Source organism: Megalops cyprinoides, chromosome 24, assembly GCF_013368585.1.
Source record: "Megalops cyprinoides isolate fMegCyp1 chromosome 24, fMegCyp1.pri, whole genome shotgun sequence".
NCBI classification, from domain to species: Eukaryota; Metazoa; Chordata; class Actinopteri; order Elopiformes; family Megalopidae; genus Megalops; species Megalops cyprinoides.
This window is the reverse complement of record NC_050606.1, coordinates 7029604-7055672: the sequence shown is the minus strand read 5'-3', so window position 1 is coordinate 7055672 and position 26069 is coordinate 7029604. Positions and strand designations below refer to the sequence as shown.

At 44.7% G+C, this 26069-nt stretch overlaps 1 protein-coding gene across 1 annotated transcript in view; it reads right to left on the bottom strand.

Moving 5' to 3' along the window:
• Positions 1-25251, bottom strand: part of LOC118771138 (oxysterol-binding protein-related protein 1-like) — a 33994-nt gene extending 8743 nt beyond the window's left edge. Inside the window, exons 1-18 of the mRNA XM_036519027.1 lie at positions 25128-25251; positions 23769-23854; positions 23594-23668; positions 22718-22829; positions 22159-22244; positions 21671-21815; positions 21295-21362; positions 20212-20256; positions 19629-19702; positions 19409-19472; positions 18852-18953; positions 18244-18387; positions 17450-17528; positions 16983-17089; positions 6023-6188; positions 5236-5241; positions 3974-4136; positions 18-93 (exon numbers count right to left, since the gene is read on the bottom strand). Coding sequence (XP_036374920.1) covers positions 18-93; positions 3974-4136; positions 5236-5241; positions 6023-6188; positions 16983-17089; positions 17450-17528; positions 18244-18387; positions 18852-18953; positions 19409-19472; positions 19629-19702; positions 20212-20256; positions 21295-21362; positions 21671-21815; positions 22159-22244; positions 22718-22829; positions 23594-23668; positions 23769-23854; positions 25128-25251 — 1722 coding nt within the window. The remainder of the gene's footprint in view (positions 1-17; positions 94-3973; positions 4137-5235; positions 5242-6022; positions 6189-16982; positions 17090-17449; positions 17529-18243; positions 18388-18851; positions 18954-19408; positions 19473-19628; positions 19703-20211; positions 20257-21294; positions 21363-21670; positions 21816-22158; positions 22245-22717; positions 22830-23593; positions 23669-23768; positions 23855-25127) is intronic.
• Between the last annotated feature and the right edge of the window lie 818 nt (positions 25252-26069).

The following is a 26069-nucleotide window of genomic DNA, read 5'->3' as shown; positions in this document are numbered from 1 at the left end:
GTGAGGCGGCATCTCACCATTCCAATGCATTTCTTCAGGATGCTCCAGATGCTGATGTCATTTCTGGAGAACATGGGGGCCGGCAAGGCCATTCTGACGGGCAGAAAGAAATGCATAAAGGAATCAGGTTAACCACCGAGCCTCTGTTAAATTCAACCTCAGCGAGCACAGGAACTACGCAGGTTTGAAAAAGGTCTAAAATTGTCCGTGGTTGTCCTATGGAGTGAGATGTCTTGTTCCTCATGCCGCTGACGCCACCCCGTGAAAGCAGGCCCTGGCTGTGGGAGAGTTCCATCCCTTCGTAATCCCCCCTCTGAATTCAGTGCGCTCACTGGCCGTGCCGCTATTCAGCCGATTATTCAATCACTATGGATGACAGCGGATGTACACGGCAGGTAAGGACATCCACATCTCTGGATGCCTTTATGGTTGATGTACCTAGTCTTGGCACAGAGAAACACCACACTAGAAACATCACATCAAATTATGCATCCTACCAGGGCAATTCAATTTGGACTTACAGAAATATATTTATGATGCATGGACATTACTTAATAAAAATATGCACACACATGCATTCAAAACAATGCAAACCAATGCATTTACCACACATAACGGGTGTAGCTGTGTTTTTGTGTGGGAGGGTGTGATTGGTACCATGAGAGCTCAGGAGCTAAATGTTTAATGACAAATCCTATCGTGATCCTATCCCTTTTACTGGAGTAAAAGAGAATTCATTTTGTTTGTACACCTCAGACGATAAGAAAGGCTTTCACAGAGTTGCCTGCAATCTCTGAGTGAAGGGTACTGTCTGAATAACTGAATAATCCTTTCCCTGGCTGAATATGCATTCCTTACTTCTTCTTGTTCATATAAAGTTGCCTGACCCATTTTTAGTTCCCTTACCATCTTAGAACTAATGTGGACTCTCTTAAGATGTTTTTTTGTTTTTGATCTCAGAGCATGGTATCACCAGATAAATGGACAGGATAGAATGCTGTAAGCTAATGTTTTGTAAAGTATTGTTAAAATGTTCCCATCCACTCCAAATGAGCATCGTTTCCACAGGCAATACAGACACTGCCGACCTGTCATCCTGAGATATTAGATTTATTTATAATGGTACCCTGCTAATTACAGCCGGTAACAGTTCTACCCTCTTCACCGTGTGGAGTGCTCATCTTCAGCTTTATGACTCTGAGTCAATTATGATCATTTTTTACATTTTACAAATTCATCTTACATGAAATCTTACAAATTCATTCTTCCCGACTTTATTTTGAATTGGGTACGGTACAGGTACCTAGTGAGTTTCAGGAAAAAAGGTGTCGAAATATATCACTCCACTGATCAGTGGAGAATTTTACGGTGCTTTTTCTCCTCTACAGAAGTGCATACCTTTCAAAGGGACTGGATTGAACTACACGTCTTCTTAACACAGTACAGACTGCATGTACTTCCTGCTGATGAGACACACACACACACACACACCTGACACCTGGCATCATGTGAGGCTTACAGCATTGCCCCGCCCCCTCGCATCAGCCATGAATGAGAAGGACAGAGCTGATCTGGCTGGCCCCGCCCAGTCTAAATGTGTCCACGAATCAGAGCAAACAGTGCGCATTGCCGGCTCCATCTGTGACCATCGCTACTGCAGTCACTGCAGAGCTAACAAAGACTGGCAGGAGAACAGCCCGGGCCCAGATCTGTCTCATCCAGGGACCTGCAAACATCTGCGCCGAAGGTCACCAGCCCCACTACAGACCGCAACTTTTCTTCATCTTCATCAGAAGTGAAGAGCTATCCAAGTATAGAGCTCTTCCACTTTTTAAATGTAAACGGGGGTTGTCAAAACTATACATGCCGGTGGCAGCATATGGGCGGCAGTGTAACATAGTGGTAAGGAGCAGGAGTCGTAACCAAAAGGTTGCTGGTTCAATTCCCCACTGGGGCACTGCTGTTGTACCCTTGGGCAAGATACTTCATCCACAACTGCCTCAGTAAATATCCAGCTGTATAAATCCATAACATGTAAAACCAACGTGTCTGCTAAAGACTGATGCTAAGAGTGTCTGCTAAATGACAATGATGTAATGTAATGTCATTTTGGACATTCCTGGGCATGAAGGTTGGGACCGGGGGAACCTGCCTGGGGTGATAAAGCACACCATCTAACACTCAGAGCCTGCCCTCACATACCAGACAAGACCAGATGATTCCTGGCCACTGTGTTAGACCATACACTCAAAATCGGCATCAGTGTGGTGCAGGTAGGTGTAGAAATTACAGCTATAATGCTGTACTTTTGTAGTAGTTACATCAGTGCTATTATACAATTACTGTTGTTATAGTATTGTTGTGGTACCCTTGTGTGAGTTACGACAGTGCTGATTGTAGCCTTGAAGTATGTTTCAGCACTGCTGTTGTATCCTTGAGAAAGGTAAGACTGGAATGCTTTAGTAAACGCCCAGCTCTATAAATGACATCCAGCATAAAAGAGCCTTCTCAGCAAAGAATACAATAATGAAGAAAAAAATCATTAAGACCGACCAGTAAACATCCATTCCTTACAAGTAAGCATTACTTACAAGAGGGCAAAAATTGCATAAGAACAAAATCCTGAAGAACTAATGCACTTCCATTTAAAAAAGTGCACTCTACACCAAATTGACCGGTATCTAAGCGCTGTTTTCTGAGACAGCCAACACACACACACAAAAAAATCAAACTCCTACTCACCAATGAATTTCTCATTATCCTCTGTAACTCTAATGTTAAAGTTGGTCTAACTCCAAACTGCTTCTGTCTGTACATTAACAAGGGATGCTGTAAGTAAATAAATATTCCCTGTGGTCCCTGGAGTATCGTTAAGCTTTAAACACTGGTAACCAATGCCTTGCAAAACAGAGTAATGGTTCACTGGGTTCAGTGTGGTTTGCGTTGGGAAAACACAGGCAGGGGGCAGGTTCTGCCAGCCTGCTGGAGAGCTGTGGGACTGAGGTTTGGGGATAAGCACTAGCATCTCAAAACCCACATCCGACTTGGGCACAAGCATCAACTCGATCCTACTAGCTACGTCACTCACTGCAGTGTCTCAGACTTTTCAAACACAAGCCTAAATGCACTTATGGCTTGCACTTGTGGTGTATATGCTACCATGGCTGTCATGAATGTTGCTCAAAAAATGTCCTCAAAATAAACAAATACAAAGACATAATGTCCGTGATCTTTAAGACAAAAACGTCTCAATTATATGCCGTCTCAAAACACCCACATCCACTTTTTTTCTCTTAAGAAATTTTAGCAAGAATACATCTTCATACAACACAGACTAAAAACGACCAATCAGCTCCTTGTATTTCCACCGCTGCCATTGGTTGTTGCAGACAGTTGTCAAGTTGACGTGCGGTGGAATGTGATTCTTCTGACTCAGTACACAGGCTTAACATCCATCAGCACAGGATCCTGGACTCGAGGCCGACAGGTAAGCCTGCATTACACTGTACCCTCATCAATCTTTCACGCAACCTAGACGGCCCTGCTTCTATTTGCGATCCTCTCTCGTCCCAGCCCGGTCCTATTAATTATTCACCGACAACCTGTTAGCTAAAAAACACACTATCCTCCGAAATAAACCAAAACGATTTCCCCAACTCTCTGGAGGGGGCCGTAAACAAAGACCCGTATAAATACAGAGGGACTTGGGGACATTGGGGACATGACATCCAATACACTGAACCACAGCTTCACTGATAGAATACTGCTCCCCTGCATCCGAGCAAGCAACAGCCGAATTCATACTTGTACCCAGTGTTACAGTTTAGAAAGGTGAAACTTCAGTTTGCAGCTCTGTGTCGGCAGGGTTTATTTGACAGATCGTATTTGCATCTTGGTTATCTCGCCAGCTTTCGGCATGCTCCCGCTCCCCTCGCAAAAGAGAAAACATCCAGCTGGTGGGACGGCGGCTCACCTGTGCTTTTTCGTCCCGTTGCACTGGGGCTTCTCGTTGCCGTGGTTACCCTCCTGGGACATGGCGGCGGGTCCGCTGGGGCTGCTGCCACTGGACCGAACAGACTCTTCCTCCCAGGAGTGGCCGGCCACCGACAGGAATCCGCTTAACGAGTGCTCCGAGTCTGTACACAGGTCGGAGGAACCAGAGGAGAGCCAGCTTCCAGCGCAATGAGACAGCAACTGACACCCCCACCCCCAACTCCGCCCCACCCCTCCCTCCCCTGCACAGAAACCCCATCTGGGGATATTGTTCTGTTCGCGGGCTGCAGCGCTGGCTGACTTCCTCCGACAAAGCTCGCCCTGGCCTCCCTGCTGTCTATGGAATTTCCTCTCCAGCCAGGACATTCAGTATTCATCACCTGTACGGTGATAGTGATCAGCTGGACTTAGCCTTCTCATGATGAAAAGTGTGAGTGCAATGCTAAGGGCATGCTAAATGTTAGCACTCTGCCTGCCAGTGAAGAATGGATTATAGAGTATTGCACTCTTTCCAAAGTCTTTCCATACAAACAGCAGGCGAGGAATGAAATTAGATGGGCAAACAAGATGGCTAGTAGAGTGGAGATGGTAAAGTAGAGTTAGGTGGTGGTGGTACCTAAGACTCAGAGTATCAGAGCAGATTATGTCCCCTACAATTCTGGAGAGGTTTTGCTGAGGCGGTATCAGATGGCACTGTTCACAGTGTTCAGAGGGGTGCTGGAAGGAGGCATTGTGTTCATGTCACGTCTGAAGGAGTCTTTAGTCCATCGCCTGGCTTACTATGTGTTTGAACAGGACGTACTCTTGGAAAGCAGGGCAGGCTTAAGTCACCTCTACAGACCCAGACGACAATATTTACAATTCTAACAGCAGAGAAACACCAGCTACAGTTTGTGCGTAGTTATGAAATGTACACACTTGACAATCTCTGTCATTATTAATAACAAATATGCACGTTTCAGTACACATGGGCAATGTTACGCAGTGCATCACCTGATATTATTGCCATTTAGTTACCAAACATCAACGTCGCAACACTCTCGTATGAAACGTCCATTACTGTGAACTGTGCCACCCACACGTCCACACAGTTGTATTACCACGTCGATAACTACACTCTTTATCAAGGCCAATAGCATGTCTATTAAACTACTGTTCCAGGTCTAATGAAGGGCAGATCATTTAAGGCCTGTGCTGAACACAATGTCTGAGTGAGAGGGGAGGCTTATTCTCTGAACAAACGTGATTCTGCAAAGAGTAACGGCAAACCGAACGTGTCGATGTATGCAGACGGTGTCAGGGGTGGCATAACTGTTATTCCTCCATTGCTGTTTCATAGCAGATTAAACAGGGTGATATCAAAAGCCTACTTCACAATATCGGTGGATCAGTTCCCTAATGAGTAATGACAGCTTTTATGGGCAAACAGATTATTCTCAAACATCACTGCAATTGTGATCGAGGGTTGTGTTACAGCCCAGCTGAAAAACCAGGAGGTGTAATCTTTCAATGCATTTCATTTAAATAATGGGAAAAAAAATCTGCTCTGGTTCTGGTTCTGCTTTGATCATCTGTTGTGCCGTATCTGTACTCTAAATGCATGAATAACATCCTCTCATTTGTCAGCAGTCATCATGACAAAAACTTTAGATGTTGATAAGAACCTCAATTTATTTAACAGCCACCTGAAATGACCATTAATATTTAATAAATATTATGAAATGTTGTCAATGTTGTGGTACTAGTCAGAGAAATAATGGTGACATTTGGCAATGCTTACATGCTGATGTGTGTAATGATTATACATGGTGCTGTACAACAAATCACAAGGAAGGAACGTTTCCCAAAATGTAGCAGTTTATAATGCAGAGTAATACCTGTGAGAACACTGTGCCTAATATTAGCACATCAGACACCGCGAGTGTGGGTGTCAAACTCAACACACAGCGGGATCCGTGAAGTAGGCATCATCACCACAGACAAGTGACAGATCCGTGGCAGCGGCGGCGGCGGCGACGACAGCACTCACCAGAGACAGCGTCGAAGAACTCATCCTCAGGGAGCGTGCTCCGTGGAGGGGTCCGCTTTTGGGCAAGGGTCTGCTCGAGGAGGCTGTGCTCGTGGGAGAGAGTCTGCAGGGCGTCCGACAGGATCCGGTTCTTCTCGACTTCCTGTTCCAATTTCAGCCTCCACACCTGCGAGGCGCACAGGCGGGGAAAAAAGCACATTGGCCCGTGATTAAAGCCTTTTTCAATGCCAACACAAGGTCAAATCGATGTAGAATTAATGACCAATGAAAGGACTGCTGTACTGTGCCACAGAGTTCTCTGTACATTTGCATTAAAGCTGTGGTTCTGCCTTTTATAATACTATTATTTCAAACATTACAAAACACAAGCTGGGTTGACTATAAATAACTTTGCAGGATCACACACTGTTCGTCATTTACCTACAGCGGTGCCAAGATCTGTTTTCTTGTCTCTTAAGGATTTAGGGGGGATAAAATATTTTGGCACAACTTTGGTAAAAACTACAAAAGGTGCAAAGGAGAACATTTGCTCAATCAATCTGCTAATGGCAACTGAACGTGCGTGTACACTTTCTTTAAAGCGATGCACAGCGTGACAGGCCACACTTACTGACCATGCAGCTTTGGCTATCTGTGTAAGCCTCTTAAAATTGATCCATTTTAATTGTACATGGTGCACTAACTTCTGTCGAGTAATAAGCCAAAAACAGCTCTGCGGGCCTATATGACTAATTCATGATCTGCCAAGGCAATGACAAACCTCAAGCTCCAGCCCCACAATGCTCTCATTATAAATTTAAACAAAATCAAGACAATGAGAGCCCTTTCATGCACAGCACAGCAACTGATTCTTCTGAGGACAGCAATTCATGCCCGCTGGTCCGAGATTCCCAGTTATTCCCAGAACACTCAGCAACACAAAAAAAAAAAAAATAGAAAAAAGCACAGGCTGGTAGCACAACGAATGTTTCCCAAGGAAAAATCCGATTAGCTGCCAGCTTCTCTCTCTCTCTCTCAAATGTGTCCTGGTCAAATCTTTACTGTACTGGAGCCTTACAACATTTCACAATATACAAGCTTTGTGCACACCTTTATGTAAGATTTTAGGACTTAGAGGGGATTTTACATAATTACCAACAGATACACAACCGCTGGAGGCAATGTGGGGAAAAAATGCCTTCTTTGTGCATACAACAGCAGTACTACAAATTTCAACCTACTGTTCATGTGCCCAGACCTAATCATAGTGCTGGTCACTAACCACTCTCATGGCCAGGTGCTCCCTCCCACCTGTATCCCATTCGCTGAGAGGGTCCTGGCTAGCAGCGGCTAGTTGCTGGTCGCTGTGGCGATTAGGGCCGTAGCTGCAACACCCTACGGCTCCGGTTTCCTCCGCTGGCAACGTGATACGCGGTCCTGTATCAGGTGACCTCGAGGAGCGACTGTGTGGACGTGGGACGGATCTCTTTTTCCAAGAAAAGTTCCGCTACCCCCCCCCGGGCCACACTTCCACACCCCACGGGTAAAACACATAGAGATACAGCTAAAGCCTGCACCATGGGGCTGGGAAAGAGCACGTGGTCGCCCCGGTAGGCAGGTTACCCTCACAGCCACCGACCTGACAGGGAGTCGAACTCTGAGAGCGTCCAAATGCTACCCTTTGATTGTGGCTTTTGCTCATGTGTACAGTGGCTGCTCATAAGCCACGAGTAGAGCAACACAATAAGGTGACACGTGAGGAAAGACAAAGAGAGGAAAGAAAGGCCGGTGGTTGTACACAGGAGAAAAGGAAGAGTCACCTTGAAACAGCGCTGTGGGCGATCCAAACACAGAAGGCTGCAAATCTGTAAAATTTAATTGGATCTTAATCTTTAAAGGATCCAGCCTCTGCTGTAAAAGGATGAGCACTAATTGTTGCTGCCTGAAGCCATCGCTCTGAGCAGAGGGTAATTACAGCCCGCTGCGGCCGCGCACCCTCCTCCGCGGGCCCCGCTGTGGCTCTGTAGCAATGGCAGGGAATACAGCGGAACGCGGAGGAAGCAGCGCCGCGCCGTGATTGGCCGAGCCGCCCGGGGATGCGCCGTCCCCCGGGGCCGAGGGGGGGCAGGCCTCCCTCAGCGGGTCGCAGTCTACAACACCTCCCCCACCCCCCATCCTCCCCTTCCCCTAGGTGCACGGTGAAAACAAGCCAAAAACACCTGACCCTATCCTGCAGGGGCTATGTCCCAGGCTGGCAGGCATCCTCGCGATGCCCAGGGACATTCTTCAACAGGGCTTGCAAAACGTGCCAAAATATTGACTACTGACTGACTAACCTATCACTCTCCCCTTGAAGATACTGCTCACTACCTTGCCTTAAATGAAAATGGAATTTAAATCTTTGCATGCTAATTAAAATAGTGTTTCTTTCAACATGTAGTATGTTATGAGCTTCATTATTTTATTAATCATCTAATTTACTGCACTGTACACGTGTTTACGCACTGTACTTTGCCATTGATAAGGGCATTTCTGAAATAATAACAGAAACCATAATAATAACAGTAACATCAACATCAATAAATGTTAAGTATTACAATTATATTATGGAGTATTAGCATCAAAAATCAAAATGCAACTGACTTTTGGGGCTGAACTAGATTCCAGTATGGAATTACTCGCAGTCCACTGACAAAACCAACAGGCTAATGTATAACACTAAAAATAATAGCACCATTAATTCACATTCACAGCTAGTACTAGGTTCTCTCGACACTTGAATAAAATCTATTATTTTATGATTGAGGACCCTGACTGTAGCTATTCGCTGCTTTAATGAGCACAATTGTAAGGTCACCAAGGTGAACACAAGCCAGAAGAACTCATTTGCCAGCATCAAAAACCGATACAATTTCTGCTGAAGCCATTTAAAATAACTTGGATCAATACAATATCAGGTTTGGAGGTAGCAATATGAAAGACAAAACTCCATAGGGGTGGGGGTGGGGGGTTGGGGGGGTGAAGGGAGCCTTTATTCCACTTGCCGAAAAAGAAAATTATCAAGCTCCTTCTCTTAAAAGCAAAGCACCATCACTAATGTAGTAATACAAACTAACACATGTTGAAAATGGTCAATTACTATATTGAACACATAGAGAAGACCTATCCAACAACAAGTACAACAATGACAATAATAATTATATAACTATATTAATTATAGTAAAATTTTAATAATTTAATTCATACTATGCATTTCCATCATATTCCGAAAGAACCTGAATGGAAAGGCTGCTAGTGTGCAATCCAAGACAACTTGCTAATGTTTTTTTTGCCCATTTTTAAATAGTTTACATATGACATCTGTTCTCCCACACATGAGTAAGCGTTTTTTTTTCTCCGGATAGCAGTGACAGCGTCTGAAAGCGAGCCGCGACAGCTCCTGTCAGGACCATTCACGTCCGCTGAGCTCACCCGCCCTGACGGAGCTTCACAGCGACTGCTCCATCCTATCACAGGTCCTCTCGTCCTGCTAAAACATCTCCCCGGCACTTCAGCTCGGAAGAGAGCTGAACCGGCTAGGGTCTGATGCTGGTGAGAGAAAGAGCCGTCTCCTCTGAGGACCAGATGATGTTTTGTTTTCTTAATAAACGTTTTAGATTTGGGCTTAAAACCATGGTTCTGGTTACACCAGCATCCTCCGGATCTGTCACTCTGAAGCCTGGCCCAGCTCATTTGCCACACAGAGTATGAGAAAGAGATTTTTAATTAATAAAAGATTACGTATTCAGCCTCGGTGGATAATAGTGCTAATAAGGAACATGAAAATGAGTAGCATGGAAAGGTGCACCCTGGAAACCAATTATCACAGTTCTCACACGGCATGGGTTTGCCTTTAGTTAAGTGCTACTTAAATCAGTTTGGTGATCAAACATGCTCTGTGACATGGTAGCCTACTGCATCACAATATCCAAACAGAGCTAAAAGCGATACTTCAGCCCCAATGTACGAAAGGACAAACGAGTACAAAGCAGGCAAACAACCCAATGCAGTCACACCCAAGTGCAGCTCTCACTTACTGTCTGGGACCTGATCTGTACGCCTGCTCTGCTGGTGACAGCCCCCGTCTGGTTTAGCTGCTCTGTCAGACGAGGGTCTCCAAAACTCACAACACTGCAGTCGCTGTGCAACTGTTTCCCTCTGTCACGCACACACGCACACACGCGCGCACACACAGACACACACAGACAAACACAAAGCCTACTGACAAGCTACCGAGCTGCTTACTCTGAGACACTGTCACAAAGGGATGTCTCATGAGGCACCATTATAAGGGGAGGAAAGAGAGAGAGATAGGGATAGAGGGAGGGAGGGGGAGAGAGAGAGAGAGAGAGAGAGAGAGAGAGAGAGAGAGAGAGAGAGAGAGAGAGAGAGAGAGAGAGAGAGAGAGAGAAAGCTCAGTTCTAATATCACTTTCCAAGGTTTGCATTGGTTGTAAGTACTTATGGAAAAAAAGAGCCCAAGAGAGTTAGCAGCCAACCAGCTTATGGTTCTTTTCTGTGCTCCTGTAGGGTTGTACCGCCAATCAGAGGCCAAGATCAGGCAACACGGCAACAAACAGGTCACACTAATCAAGAAAGGTGTTTCACAGATACCCTATGGAGAGAATCTTTCACCCAAAGAAGGAAGCCTGATCCTGGGGACAAATCTGTGCTACTAAATTACACTGAAGTGAGGGAAGCAACAGTGAGTGAAAAGGTGTCCACTGAAATGAGTCTCCTCTTTCCTGCAGAGACTGCCCTGCTTCCTCTCCTTATCATCACCCTCCTGAAGCTCTCCTCCTGCTAACACCAGCAGACACAAATGAAGGGACTGTATGCATCACCAAGCATTGTGGGAAAAGCCGGCTGCCTGCTTTTGGACGAGGCTTCAATTTTCCCGTAGTCAGTGAACAGGCCCGCTACATTCACAATGCAACCTAAGCATTTCTCCCAGGCTCCCTGTGCAATTAGATGCTTCACAAATAATCTGATCCAGGCGATCACCGGCATCACATAAAACAGATCATGCAGTAGGATGTTGGTCCAGTCCATGGAACGGCTAGCAATAGCTTACACCAGACATTTACCTGAATGCCTTAAATCAGTTGTGGAAGAACCTAAATGAAATGGATCTTTTAATGGGCATGTCTGTTGTGGATGTGTAACAAGGTAACATCACCACTACACTGGACCACATCACTTATACATACATATTCTCATACCAAACATCGCATGGAGTGTGGTCTCTTTCTTGATTTGACTTTGTTAAAGTCTTATAAGCAGTGTCAAATTCCTTTGAAGTAGTTTGTGCCAATACTTTTCATCAGCATGATCAGCATTTATTAGCGCAGGAATTTATATGAGCAGTAATTTTACCCAAGAAACGAGTTCTAATGATCCGATCATCTTACCTGCTCATCTTTAATCTTACAATCTCTATTTTTTTCCAGGAAAGAGGGCCCCGAATCCTTCTGGCTCTGACTGCTCCCACTGTGTGATGCAATACCTTGGATACGAGCGAACTCGTTTCACTCTCGAACGCCCATGCGGGTGCCCTTGGTTGTGTAACGCACTGAGGCTGTTTGTGAATCCCAGCATCGCCATGCATCAGTGCACTCTGGCGCTATTTTAAGACACAGGGTCCTCTACACTCTAAAAGCCCTGCTGGCTGCCACTAAACTTTGTGTGTGTGGTGTGGGGAATAGAGAGACTCCTTCAGAAGAGACGGGTCCCATTTAAGGACTCAATGAAATCACTCGTCATGTTTTCTGAGCACGCACGCGGCATTCACGTTTCTGCTTCGTCAGCACTGACACACGGAGTAAGGACAACCTGACCATGAATGTCCCTCCTCGTTGCCAATATTCTGCGGCAAAGTCATAAATCTGCTGAGGGAAAAACATAAATACACAGCCTTCTCTTGGGGGAACTGTCAGTGCTTAAGGTAGTTTTATGGTTATGATCTTATAACTGCAAAGGAAAAATGGAGAGTGCATGCTTCTTGCCCGTGGCAACTGAACCAGGATGAGAATCTAAAATTTACTCTAAATTACTGGATTAAGGAACGGGGCCGGGCAAGCTGATCCTACACCTGTTTTAAAGGGAAGGAAGAGACTGCAGCAAAACAGCGAGGCTGTATCAGGAATGATGCGAGCTGGAGAAAGACAACATGTGGCCTCTCAGGGGAAACAGGTGACCCGTTTCCAGCTCAAATCCCTGACTCATTAGCCACTGCACAAAGCAATCTGTGTGCGAGGCAGGTGTGTCCACTCTTGGTCCTGGAGATCCACAAGCCTGCTTTTTAAAGATCTGTTTCCACCAGCAATGTGCGGCACCTGGCACACCAGGAGAATCAATTTCCTATCCAATCACCGTCTCTGACTGCATCATCGACTGAGATCGCAACCAGGGACTCGGGTCAAGTGTAGCCCACACTGACCAATATTTCTAGAATTGCAAAATCTTAAATATGAAAAGCTCTTAAAAATAGGATTCTTCTTCTCGTGGAAAAACACTTCGCTTCTGATGCTCACACTAAGTCAGCCTTCACTGTCCCTGGAGGAATTATGTCTCTCTGTACTGTAGATCCTGTTCAGCTAACTGCCAATGTTTACTGCATCTGGGAATTTCGTACACAAACTGAGGATGAATTTAAAGCTACAGGAGAACTACTTAGAGCTGTCAAATGGGCTGCACTTTATCTTTCAGCTCACATTAAAGGAGTATTAATATGGGGGGAAAAAATGTTTTAAATTGCAGTAACCCGAGTTGCCCCCCAGGGTACATGGCTCATTACCCAGAAGCAAAGAGCAAAGTTACATTTAGACTGGAATGAAGTGGAAGCAGAGTGATCCATTCAAAGACGAACCCCTGCGCTCAAGAAATGGTGATGGAACGACACTAATACTAAAATGAAATGCCATGCTTGTCCTTGGACTACGTGTGGTACATCAGCTCAAACTTATCAAAAGCTGAATTCTTATTTCCTTATCAAAATTTTCTGCATGATGAATGGTTACAAGTTTGATATGCTTAGACATAGAGAGGCACTCGGAACCTGTCTGTATCACATTACATTACATCACATTATCGGCATTTAGCAAAGGCTCTTATCCAGAGCAACTTACATCAATTGCAGGTTGCTCTTTGAGGTCTTTAATTGCATATTCACCTCAAAGTTACTGCCACAGCTCCACTATGCAAAAGCTACAAATTTTGAAATTTCTGAGGGGAAAAAAAAAAAAAAGATATTTCAAATCCCTCCTACTGGCTTTTTAATTGGCCGTAGGAGTCACCCACCTTTAATGAACCGCTTCATGCCTAATTATCAGGTCTGGGCAACCGCCGACCTTGATCGAGGCCAAACACAAAGATATGAATCACAACGTTAACCATGAATCAGTCGTCGGGGCAATGTGCCGGCCGAGACGGAGGGGCCACGTCCGGTGCTGGGTTATGTAACGGGGGAGGGAGGAAAACGGCTCCTCAGACACTCAGCCACAGAGACCCCCGCACGGACGTATTAGCATAACTCCATCAGTCATACATAGCGCGTACGTGGCTAGCCGCTCCGCCTCATGCAGTCCGGCGGAGCCGATTATTCGGGGCAGACCGGTCTCGCCAGTGCGTCATCGGCACTTCGCTCATTTCCTTCTTATCACAGGTCCCAGCGCCACCCACACCCCCACGTTACTGCATTTTTACACCGCTCAGACACCCGCACACAAGTGACCCGAGTATAATTAGTGTCTGCTGGCTATCAGACAGACAATTAACTCATGTATGCTCAGCAGGATTCTTGTTAGGGACAGACGCAGTTGCAGGAGATGTTTTCTGTGCACTGGTGTATGCTTAATTGAAGCCGGTGTACACTTCCTGATAAACCGTTGGGGGTTGTAATCTCATTATGCTCTGCCCACAGTCAGGGTTTTACTGGACTGTAATCTCCCTAACCTCTTTCATTGGACTCAGACGTACAATGAGACTGAAGCCTTCAGGAAGCTATGCTACCAATTAAGAATATCCTAAGTGTGAAAATGTGAATAAACCCAACATTTAGATGAGGAATATAGAAAAATTACAGCGAAAACAGATGCGATTAATGGCCAAGAAATTTAAAAAATGCAGGGTATAAAAACACAATCAACTGCCCAATGGGCCAAACGGCTAAGCAGCTGAGAGGGATGATGAGCGCCCTGCGAAACACAATTTTTCCATTTGCTGACAGGCAGTTTCTGCAAATTTGCTTTCAGGAGACTGCCACTGTGGCGCTAGCGGCATCACATACACACACACACTTACACACTGCACAGACGGGCTGGGGAACTGACATGCCGAACAGAGCACCGATCTGCACTCACACACAGCTCTAGAACATGCTTTGCAGCTTAACCCCTGTGACGGCCTCCGGACGTTGCTGAAGGACAATTCGAGATATCTGTAGGTGACACCAGTTTCTATCATTTGCTCCACATGTCTTTTTTTTTTTTTATCAATGAACTGTTCTGGAGCAGAAAGCGGTCACATCCTTACCAATAGCAGAAAGACCTGCTCCTTCAGTGTTAATGGTACACCTGCCCCTGTAATTACTAAGCACACCGGTGTCTGGATTTTGAGCAAATAAGGGCATGCACTTCCACATGCTCAGGAAGGCAGCAGCGCACCCATGCCTGTAAAAAAAACACCCTCCATTTTTTTCCTGTTGAAATAATCCCTCAGAAACCTCCCCCCAAAACCCTTACACCATTATCAGAGACCATGAACTGAGCAAACTCAGGTATAATATGCAAATTGCCAGAAAAAGTTGAAAATGACTCATCTCTCAGCACTGCCCTGTCAGCTATGCAAAACACTGTTCATACACTTTCCTGTTTCTTTCACTCCCTTTCAGTGCTACTATTTTAACAGAAGACAAAGTACAGAATTACATTAAGAATTATATGAAAATAACATTAATAAAACATGCACCAGGTAACACTGTACTAAGCAAATGCTGCAGAAGTGATTAAGCTGATCTAGACAAGCTCAAACTAAACAAGCCAACACAGAAACAGAATGATAATACGTAAAATGGCAGTCATGAGTTCAGCAGGAAGAATTAAGCAAAAATGTTTTGCGATCCGCTCCCAGCCCATGTAAGCCAAACAGGAGCGCAACTCATTTCTCAGTGGAGTCAGCATAAAAAGGCATGATATGCATCGGCCAGTACCTTCTTGGCTGCACCGATCCCAGTCAGTCCCTTGCTTTGCCTCTGCTTGGTCGGTGTGAGGTGTGTGTGTGTGTGCGTGCGTGTGCTTGTGCGTGTGCGCGTTCACGCGTGCTACCGTATTCGCCGTGCGCAGAGCATCCCCTGGGTGAGTGCAGGCGAGCGCGCGTGTGTGTGTGCGTGTGTGTGTGTGAGAGAGAGAGAGAGATCTCCAGGCTGATTGCACACCTCAGCATAAAACCAGATTCTCGCAGCGCCTTCCGCTGCCACGCCAGTGATTACCGCTCTCTCTCTCTCTCTCTCTCCTGCTTGCTCGCTCTCTCTCCCTCCCTCTCTCTCTCCCAAGGGCACGGGACACAGTGTAGGACAGGTGTATGTGCAGGGGACATGCAGTTTCTACACTGACAGAAGCCAGAACTGCAGGACTTACAGGTCTCTTTTAACTTTTCCTTTTTACCAACATCAGGCATATAATACAAATTATAATATGTACATTAGTAAATTATTTAATACAAATACACACTGATATTACACAAATAGCTCTACGATAACATGTATCTGAATACCAGAATTACAAAAACACCTCTGATAATACATGCCTTTGAGTATGACTATTACTCAAACACCTCTATAATAACATGTATCTGAATACTAGACGAGCAGCTCTATGACAGCACAGATCTAAAGAGCAGCATTACCCAAGCACCTCTGTTATAACATGCATCTGAATAACAGTATTACACAAGCACCTCTACAACAGAATGCACCTGAACTCCAGCATTACACAACCATCCCTATGACATGCATTGGATTACCCACCTTACAGAAGCACCACCTTGCATAAGGGGGATGCATGGAAATACTGCCTGAAGCTTTTAAAAGCGAATATGCTGACATTCACCTGCTTGAGTGACCAGTTTTCTTACCTGGCAGATGCTTTTCATCATGGTCTGATGACTGTGCTGAGACCCAAACAGTAGCCGAAACATAAATGTGATCAAAACTAAAATTTATAAGTCTGGTCAGCTTCACTTCATAGCACACACATAAGCACAAACATAAGTACACACATAAGTACACACCTCTCATCACAACCTGGCTTAATAAAAACAAATTATCTATTAAATAAAAAATGCCCTACTCAGCAGAAAACAAAAGAAATCAATATCCAAAACTAAAACAGCTACTATAAAAATCAATATTCACACGAAAACACAATGAACCGTATTTTTCTTTTTCTATGAACGTTCACCCAGGGTAACCAGCACAGCTTCTTTTTTTTATGTTTCCCTCAGGGGCTCGAACCTGCACAGCTGCAGATGCAGTCCACTTCCTTATCAGTCAGTCAGAATGAAGGTGTTACACTGCGCTTTTAAAGTGAGCGGCCACAAAGCACTGGACAGGGAGTGTTCTCCTAAAGATATCGAAAAATCTGAACGGCAGGACAACTACAGAAAAAAAAAAAAAAAAAAAAAAAACTGGAAAACGACTTCCTGGCCGCAGCACAAGGCAGCTGAGAAACTATGATGGAAAAGACGACAAACAGTGGAACAGAGTTATCACAGCTATGAGGGCTAGTAAAAGGAAAAATACACCAGTTCACTAAGGGAGAATTAAGTGGCTGGAGGGATGGCTGCTGTGGGCTGAGGGCGAGGGCCTCCCGTGCAACAACGGAATGTCACTAAGACATCCCCATCACTGCAACACGGACAGCGATAAAGGAAAGGGACTGACTCACCTCCTCCTGTCTGCAGAGGAGTCTCAGGCAGGTGCGGAGGGAGGCACAGGTGTCGCTGGAAAGGTCCTTCACCTCCCTCACTTTCAGGAGAATGGCGGCAGGCAGGCCTGTAGACAGAGTGGATGTCAGCTCTCTCGCCCCCCCCCCAGTCAAACTAGCAATCACGCATCCTGTAGGCCTTTGCAAGGAAAAATGGCCGTCAACCACCTTATTGTACAGCTGTATTAGCAACTGAGAACCCAAATGCATTGAAAATGAATTTTCAGTATCAGCCTAGGGCAGACGGTACCCGGAACTTATTGAATGAATACACACACACACACACACACACACACACACACACACAAAGACACAGAAACAGACACAGACAATATTTCCTACATTCGCATCCCTTTTGGTAAGACACCCACACTGGTTTAAGACGTTATGGAACTCTATGAGGGAACTCTGAAAACGGAGAAACGTACATTCGGCCTCACTGTTCTTCACCATGGAGAAGAGGGTGGACACTTGCGTCTCCACTCTCTGCTGGTTGGCTTCAGCTATCTAACAGAAGGACAGACATGCAAACATCAGCACAGCTTTCAGTTCATAAACTATAAAGAATACATCACTAACCACTACCACTGGAAAAGCACCAGCAGTGTTCAACACCGTGGGTAGGACACTGCTATAAAGTAATTCACATCAATTTCTCACAAGATAAGTCACTTATCTAGATAAGATGTAACGACTGACGAATTTTAATGAAACAGTAAGAATGTAATTTATGATATTAATAATAACAACACCGATAACGATGCTGATGATAAGGGAGAAATAAATGACAGACAGCTTAGTTATACTGACGTTCCATTCTCTCCAGAGACACAGCATTGGTGACAGCTCTGGAAGAGCATGATTCATTGATTAGAGCAGGGCCCCATTCGTTAAATTGCTGACACCTCGGCATCATTTCACTGCGTGTGTCTGTTCTAGTCTGACATCTGAGAGATGGAGAGATGGAGAGATGGATACATGGATCCCCCCCCCCCACACCCCCAGCCAGTCACAGAGGGCAGGTGTCAAAAACAGAGGACTACAGGGCTATTCAATCAGTCCCCCCCCCCCCCCCCCCGTGCACAGCCATCAGTCAATCTGATACACCCAGACTTTTAATATGGACAAGCCAACAGCAGACATACGGGGTGTGTGTGTGTGTGTGTGTGTGTGTGTGTGTGTGCGTGCATGCTGAGGGGCAGGTCTGAAGAATGCGGCTCACTTCCAGGGAGTCCGTCAGGTGACTCACTGACATCATGTCCTCCTCTTCCTCCTCCTCTTCCTCCTGATCTTCCTCGCTGTGTCGGTCCTGGGAGGAGCAGTGTGTACTGTAGGTGGAGTGCTCCTCCAGGGCAGCCAGCCATTTCTGTTAACACAGAGAGGTTCCCTCAGGCTCTACGATCACAGACACACACACACACACACACACACACACACACACACACACACACACACACACACAGGCCTACTCATTATCCCCCCCACACACACATGCGCGCGCGCGCACACGCGCACACACACACACACACACACACACACACACACACACACACACACACACACAGAAGCCTACTCATTATCCCCCCACACACACATACACACTAAAAGGTGTGCACTTTATAGTCATGTCCAGTGCTCAGTATCTGAAACTTACACAAGAAGATAACGCAAAGCTGTTAGTCAATGACAAAAAAAAAGTTGGAATGGAGTGTGTGTGTGTGTGTGTGTGTGTGTGTGTGTGTGTGTGTGTGTGTGTGTGTGCGTGCGTGCGCGTTTGGTCCAAAGTGCATAGACAAAGGTGCTACAACAATCAAACAGACACCACCTCACTTTTCTTGTTGCTTCTGGGTCGGTTTTTGGGCACACTTTAAAATGATGGACACTCCCATCAAAGCACTTGAGAGTAAAATGGCAGTTGTCCCAGGCTTTGATCTTCAAAGATAAAAAAAAAAAAAAAACATTTAAAACAAGACATAGGCTACTTGAAGAAAATAACAAGTTGCATCCATTGACTACCCTATTATACTATCTAAAATTGCAGATAGGAAAGGTAGGCCATACAAATACAGTCAATCATTCTGTAAATGCATAAATATGATATAGTATGGGTGATCCACTGCAAATCTGTAAAAACTCGACACAACAGGAAATCCTCTGTAAATATGCACTACTGTATAGGTAATCCACTGTGAATCTATAAATAAACTACAGTACAGTTAATCTACTGTACATCTGTAAAAACACAACCAAACAGGCAGCCCTCTGTAAATGCATTACAGAAGCAGTAATTCTCACACACCACAGTACAAGTGGCCTTCTGTATATTTGTGCACACACAACATGTCAGTCATCCCTGTAAATCAGTGAATGGGTGACTGTAAGCCTACCACGCAGTGAGCCTGAGCAAGACTCTTGCAGCCTTGTCTGCGGATGTTAGCGTCCGCATCTGACCTGAGAAAGGAGAGAGAGAGAGACAGAGAGAGAGGCAGAGCGACAGAGTGACAGAGAGATAAGGACAGAGGAGGATGCATATCTGAGGACTTCTTGAGGACTCAATATGCAATGCTACTGCATAAATTGTGGGAAACCGAGACTGACAGGGCCTACCTTTTGGGATACCAGGACAGAGTCCCCTCCCGCAAGATCACCCAATGGGAACGCCAGCCCACAAATCGTGAACTCTGATTGGATGAGGACAAGAGGGGTGATGGTGAGGTGGATGCTTACAAAGCATCCTCATGCAAGTGAGGTGAATGAGACACCAACAAACTAGGACGACATATTGCAGAGAGAAAATTATTTATATAAATAAGACAATTAAATCTACTATTAATCCGACCGAAGCCCTACGCAAGGCATCCCACTTAGCTCACTCTTTACAGTATCATCCTTCTTTTTTTGCTGTTGGATCGACACCTTCCTCAGGTGGCCTGCAACATTCTGCCCAACGCCTTGAGCACTGTGTTGCTGTGCCATGCAATTGACTCGCTAAAAACAAATCAGCACCACTACAAAAACAGAGGCTAATGTGTGAGTGCAGTGCACATTTATTTCCCTTTACAGCTAAGAAAACAGCAGCTGCCACACACACTCACTGTACACATCCTGAGTTTTTTTTTTTTTTTTTTTTTTAACCAGGATGTGTCCCTACGGCATACAATGGATCAACACCCTTCTGATATAACACTACCTTCCAGAGAGGTCCTTCAAACATCTGGACATTCTGAGCCATGTGCTTTGAGAGAGAGAGAGAGAGAGAGAGAGAGAGAGAGAGAGAGAGGGAAAAAAAAAAAAAAAACTATCAAACCAACTTTGTAAAATGCATTTTAAAATATGTAAGACCTATGTGTGTATTACAAGACACACCGAACACTAAACCAATTTAGCATTTAAATCTAACAGCTAAGAGGGTTTTTTAGTCGTTTCTGAATTTTAATTAGTTAAATAATCTATGACCACACTGTACAAATGCACAGAGTTCAGCAAGGACGACTAACATTGCTTTGCAGGTGCTGACTGAACTTTGGAAAGTGCTGAGTGTACATTACAAGACCATTTTCGATGGTTCACTCATAACACTAAATCAGAAAGTGATTTTCCACTATGCGGCAGTGTACATAGTGGTACAACAGCAGGGCTCATAACCAAAAGGATGTCGTTGTGACTCTCTGCTGGGGCACTGCCACTGTACTCATGGGCAAGGTACTTAGCCCAGAATTGCTCCAGTAAATATCCAGCTGTACAAATGAATGACATGTAAAAATTGTAACCTATGTGAGTCTCTCTGGATAAAAGCATCTGTTAAATGCCAATAATGTAATGTAACAGTGAGGACTGTGTGCTTATGTATGGAAATATTATGCTCCTGTCATCTGTTTGTGTGTGTGCAAGAAACTGTCTCATTGTGTTGATTCCATGACATGGCAAACAGATGTGAATGGGCATTAATGGGCTCCATTTTCAGTCCATTAGATTTCATAGATCTGCTACTGCTATTCCTTTGATTGGACAGATTCTTAGGGATGCCAAAAACGCCAGACAGGTACCTGCAGTGTAGCATAGTGATATGGAAAGGTTGTCAGTTCAATTCCCTGTTGGGACACTGTTAATGTACCCTTGGGCAAATGAATAAAACTGTAATCTATGTAAGTTGCTCTCGATAAGAGCATCTGCTAAAGGACAATAATGTAACGTAACATATGAGAGCAGGGTCCCCGGAACTGATGAAAATGGACCGAATCCAGAAGGACAGTTTTAACACCCCCTACCCCACCTTCTCTGCATTGTCTTCCAATATTGTCTTCATCTCAGCGCTGTTGGCAAGGTCAAATGCAGACTGACCTGAAAAAAAGCAATTCAGACTGAAATCATAATCAGTCCAACCCACGCTGCTGCTTATCTACAGCACAGCTGTAATTGGGAAACAGTATTACTGTTATCGGTATCAGTCACTGTATCACTCTTATCCAAGGCGCCTCAGAATGCCAGAGAGATAATCACCAACAGTAAAAGAGGATTATTACATAAATCTAGAATGGAAATAAAATAAATTTAGAACATACTGAACATGAATAAATAAATAAAAGTTGAAAAAGTTGGCTGAAGAAGTCACTTTTTGTGGTAGAGAGCCCTTGTCCTGTTTTTTTTACCATTGCGGTTCCTAATGCTGGGAGAAGCTCCACTCCTGAGCAAGCGAAGAGCACAGTGTTTCTGGTCTCTGTAGACCGCACAGTGTAGGGGAGTGTTTCCCAGAATGTCTTTACAGTGGATATCTGGAGGTGGCTTTCTGTTGAGCTAAAGCAAGAAAAAAGCAGGCACTATTCAGCAGTTGTCAGTGCTTGTGAGAATACCCTTACTGGTGCCTTTTCACCACCTAGTGGTAAAATTGAGGTACTGCAGTTACTACTGGGGAGCTTCGAAGTCAGTCATTAAGTGAAGTTCACAGCTGTTTCTACTGCTTATAATATACATACAGTTTCCTAAATGAGAAGAGCTGTGGACCATACCGAGCAGACTACAGCTCTGAGCCAATGTGAGCCAACCACACAGGATACAGAATGGGCACCATACAGAACAGAAGTACCTGTCAGGGGACTTCATTTAGCACAAACCCTGAGGTTAATTTAGCGGTGCTCACCAGCTGGGCCAGTGTGATGACATCGCCGTCTCTCGCAGCACCCAGGAGCTGCTCCTCCAGTCTCCGCTGTTCTCTCCTCTCCGCCGCTGCGGACACCAGAGCCAACACATTAGGGGAAACTCTACAAAGCCCCCCGCAATAGATATGCACCAAACACGTATCAATCTGCCTTCTAAATCCATTTGCATGGAATCCTTTCAGTACTGTAAATCCAGCTAAACACTTCCTCTTAGGGATTGAAATATAGATATATAATATATGAAATAATGATTTTCAAAAAAAAAAATTAGATGACTACTCATTATTTCAGAGACTGTGGAATTTGGCCACTCCTACTGCAATAAAAATAACACCTAAAAAGCATACATGCACGCAACATTATTACAACATTACATGCCATTCTGGATCTGGAACATTCTATTTAAGGATCGCTGCTGTATTGAAAGACGAAGACCCCATCATCTAGAATATTCCACCACTGTGATACAGCGCATGTTATATGAATATGGAAGCACTCCAATTTGAGATAATCTTTCCGCATCCTCAACACAGCACTCACCATCTAACATGGTTATAATTTCATCATCTTGAGTGACATCTTTGGGAATTTGTCCTGTTCCGTTGATGACAGCGGCAGGGGCGTCATACCGTAGCAGCAGTAGGGTAACTTCCTTAGAGCAAAGTCATCAAATTAAACAACATTATCTCAAGGCATACAACACAGAGACGAGATAAGGTTACAATAAAATAAAAAGAGATGAGGGAAAAAAAATTCAAGGGTTGGTGATAACAAGCTCCAGTCAACAAAAGCCATGTCTGGTTCATGGTAATACATAGTTATAAATACACACCCAGTCAACGTCAGTGCTGGATTGGGTGGAAAGTGTAGCAATACATAAATGGGGATGTGTTTACAATATCATAAATAGTACCGAGCATGGTAAGTGAGAAACATATGTGCATTAGGCTGCAGTGAAAACAGCAAACTGATTCCTGTGAGAAAATCAAAAATAGCATGAACCAAATGAGCTGCTGATCCGTGTCCAGTGCGCAAAGAGATGAGACATTAAGCATTCCCGGGGTGCACTGCAAACTCTTTTTCAAAGTGATGGGCAAGCAAGCCATTACCCAATCAGTGACACATGCGCAACTTTGGCGCAAAAAATACAAAAAAAGAGGAAGAACGCTGTCGGTTTCAATTTGTGAACTTCGCCTGTCTCCAGTGTACAGATGCAGAGAGCACCACCAGCAACAACAGGACGGTTATGGCTCTCCCGGGGGAGAGCTGACCACCCTAATCCTCCGAGCACATCACGTCCTTGAGAAGGCAGAGTCGTGCAAAAAAAAACACATCTCATGAGAACCCGGCCGCCCTGCATGAGTACCAGGTGTGATGTGAATAATGCTGGCTTTTTTTATGATTGACGTCACCTACCTTCCTCCCCGTGAGGGCGGCCATGTGGAGAGCGGTGTCCCCCGTGTCATTGGTCGAATTCACGCTGGCGCCTGCCTGCAACGCACACATTAGTGTCAGTGAGTCCACGTGCAGTCCAAGCGCATGCAGGCCCATTCGTTCTGGCCATGATGAGAGTTCAGGACAGACTCTGTACCTTGAGCAGTTCCTCCACCACCTCTCTGTGTCCAAAGTAACAGGCCAGGTGTAGCGCTGTCCACCCCGAGTTGGCTTTGCTCTTACCTGGGGCAGACAGAGATGATTCTCATCTTATATTTCTTACACTGGAAAGGAAAGTGGCTGCCATGTTTACATTACATTACTGTCATTTAGTGGACATGCTTATCAAGGGTGACATAAATAGATAACATTTCATATATATAAAATTGTATACATATAATTATACATACGTCATTATTTATATAATTTTTATATATTATATTTATATAATTCCCACAGTATCTTGCCCAGTTGTGCCCAAAAAGGGTGTAAGGGTGTGTGTGTGTGTGTGTCTGGGAGAGAGACATATGTGTGGACATTTCAATTTTTAAACTGTTGAATAAATCAACCAAACAATTGATTGGTTTGATGCAGAAAGCTTACTGTTCCATTCTACTACTGCATAGTACTATTGAAAATTGCAACTGACTGGTTGGAACAGGTCGGAACTGGTTGCAATTTACTTGCTAAGTAGACATGCTGGATGTAAGGATTGCAAACCCTTCACATATACTTTTCCCAAACAATTCAGGGGTGCACAACCTGAGCCCCGCCTGCGATGTCGTGGTTGCAGACGCAGTCCCCAAACTGCTGCTCCACTTGGGATGTGGGGCAGTGATGATTTATGATACTGGTGTGGTGTAACAGCTGTAGCCTCATCGGCAGTCAAACCTGCAACCTTCACGACCGCACTTGACCAGCAAAAGAAGTAATTAGCTCACAGGGCAAAAGAGCCAACCCTCTTCCACGGGGGGCTAATCTAAGTCGCTGTTCATCTCATTGTGGTGATGTCAATGTCCATACCAAGACTCACACACACCCTGAGTTCTGCACCTTAATCAGGCAATATCACTGTACTGTCTGCTTCTTCTTGATACTCACACAAATGCTGTTCTACTCAGCTCAGTTCATGGAGGACTTTGTGTGTGTGTGTGTGTGTGTGTGTGTGTATGGTGGATTTTGATCTATTCTGAATTTGCTCTACCGTTTCATCAATTGGGCTTATTGGAATAAAATTATAAATGAATTATATGGAATAAATGATATAATATAATATTATAATTATAAATTATACACAGCAGCTGAAGGAAGCACATGTGTCCTACCCTTAAACATTGAAACTGAAGTTGTGCCAAAGGGGCGCAGTAACCCCGTTGTACCACTAGAGGTCTGACTGCGCTCTTTAAGCAACTATACTAGACATACTAAGCCAGGGTACTGGACTGAAGCAATACCCCAGCCGAGGAAGAGCTGCTACGGGAATGAATCCGACACGCTCTCTGCGCGGTGCGGTTACCTCTGCAGTTGATGTTGATGCGGATTTCTTCCTTTATCATGGCCCGCAGGAGCCTCTGAATCCCTGGAACGTTTCCATTTCTCGCGCACTGAAGGAACTGCTCCTCTGGGTCAAACAGATCCATCACGCTCTACTGCGCAAACAGTACAGAGGGCTCTCTGTGCAGAGGTACAGACACCAGCGTTCACACAGATGAAACGGCCAAATTCTTAAATGCAGACAGGTATCAGGAGCCTATAGGCTCTTACTACATTTAGGAATTTCACTATTACAGCAAATGCTTTAATTCATCAAGGAACTGGTTAGAACATAAGGCAGCGTACATGGGAGGGACTCTGACTTTTATAATCCCCGATTTAAATGAAGCGATGGACATCAAATAGAATTTGCATTACTTATAAAAATGCAGCTTTTGTCACAGAGCAAAAAGAGAGATAGATCAGAATACAGGCCTAGATAAGAGTGACCTTAAAGAACTGACAATATGCCACCATCGGTGAACGGTGTAAAGCTTGAATAGCAAAAGCACATAACATCCAGGACATCAGCGTTTATCCAGACGTGAGCTCTCAGTCCTGTGTGAGGCACCACTCTGTACTAAGAAAAGAGCAGCGGTGAACACTCATAGGTTAGCTAAATTAAGAGGTGCCTGGCAGAAAGACACTGAAGGGCAGCACTTCTGTGAATTGCAGACCTCAAACGTGCAATACAACACAATTACTCAACTATTAGCTATATTAAATGTATGTTTTCACAGGGAATATTTTATCACACAGCCCACCTGATGCCTTGTAATTCATTCTAACCTGTGCTAATCAGTAAATGATGTATAGATACTCCACGTACAAAGTGCTTCCCTGTTTTGACTGTCTGTCAAACCATTAAGCTACCAGGGGAAAAAAAACAAAGCATTTTGTTGGAGCCGCTGTTATTTATTCGGGT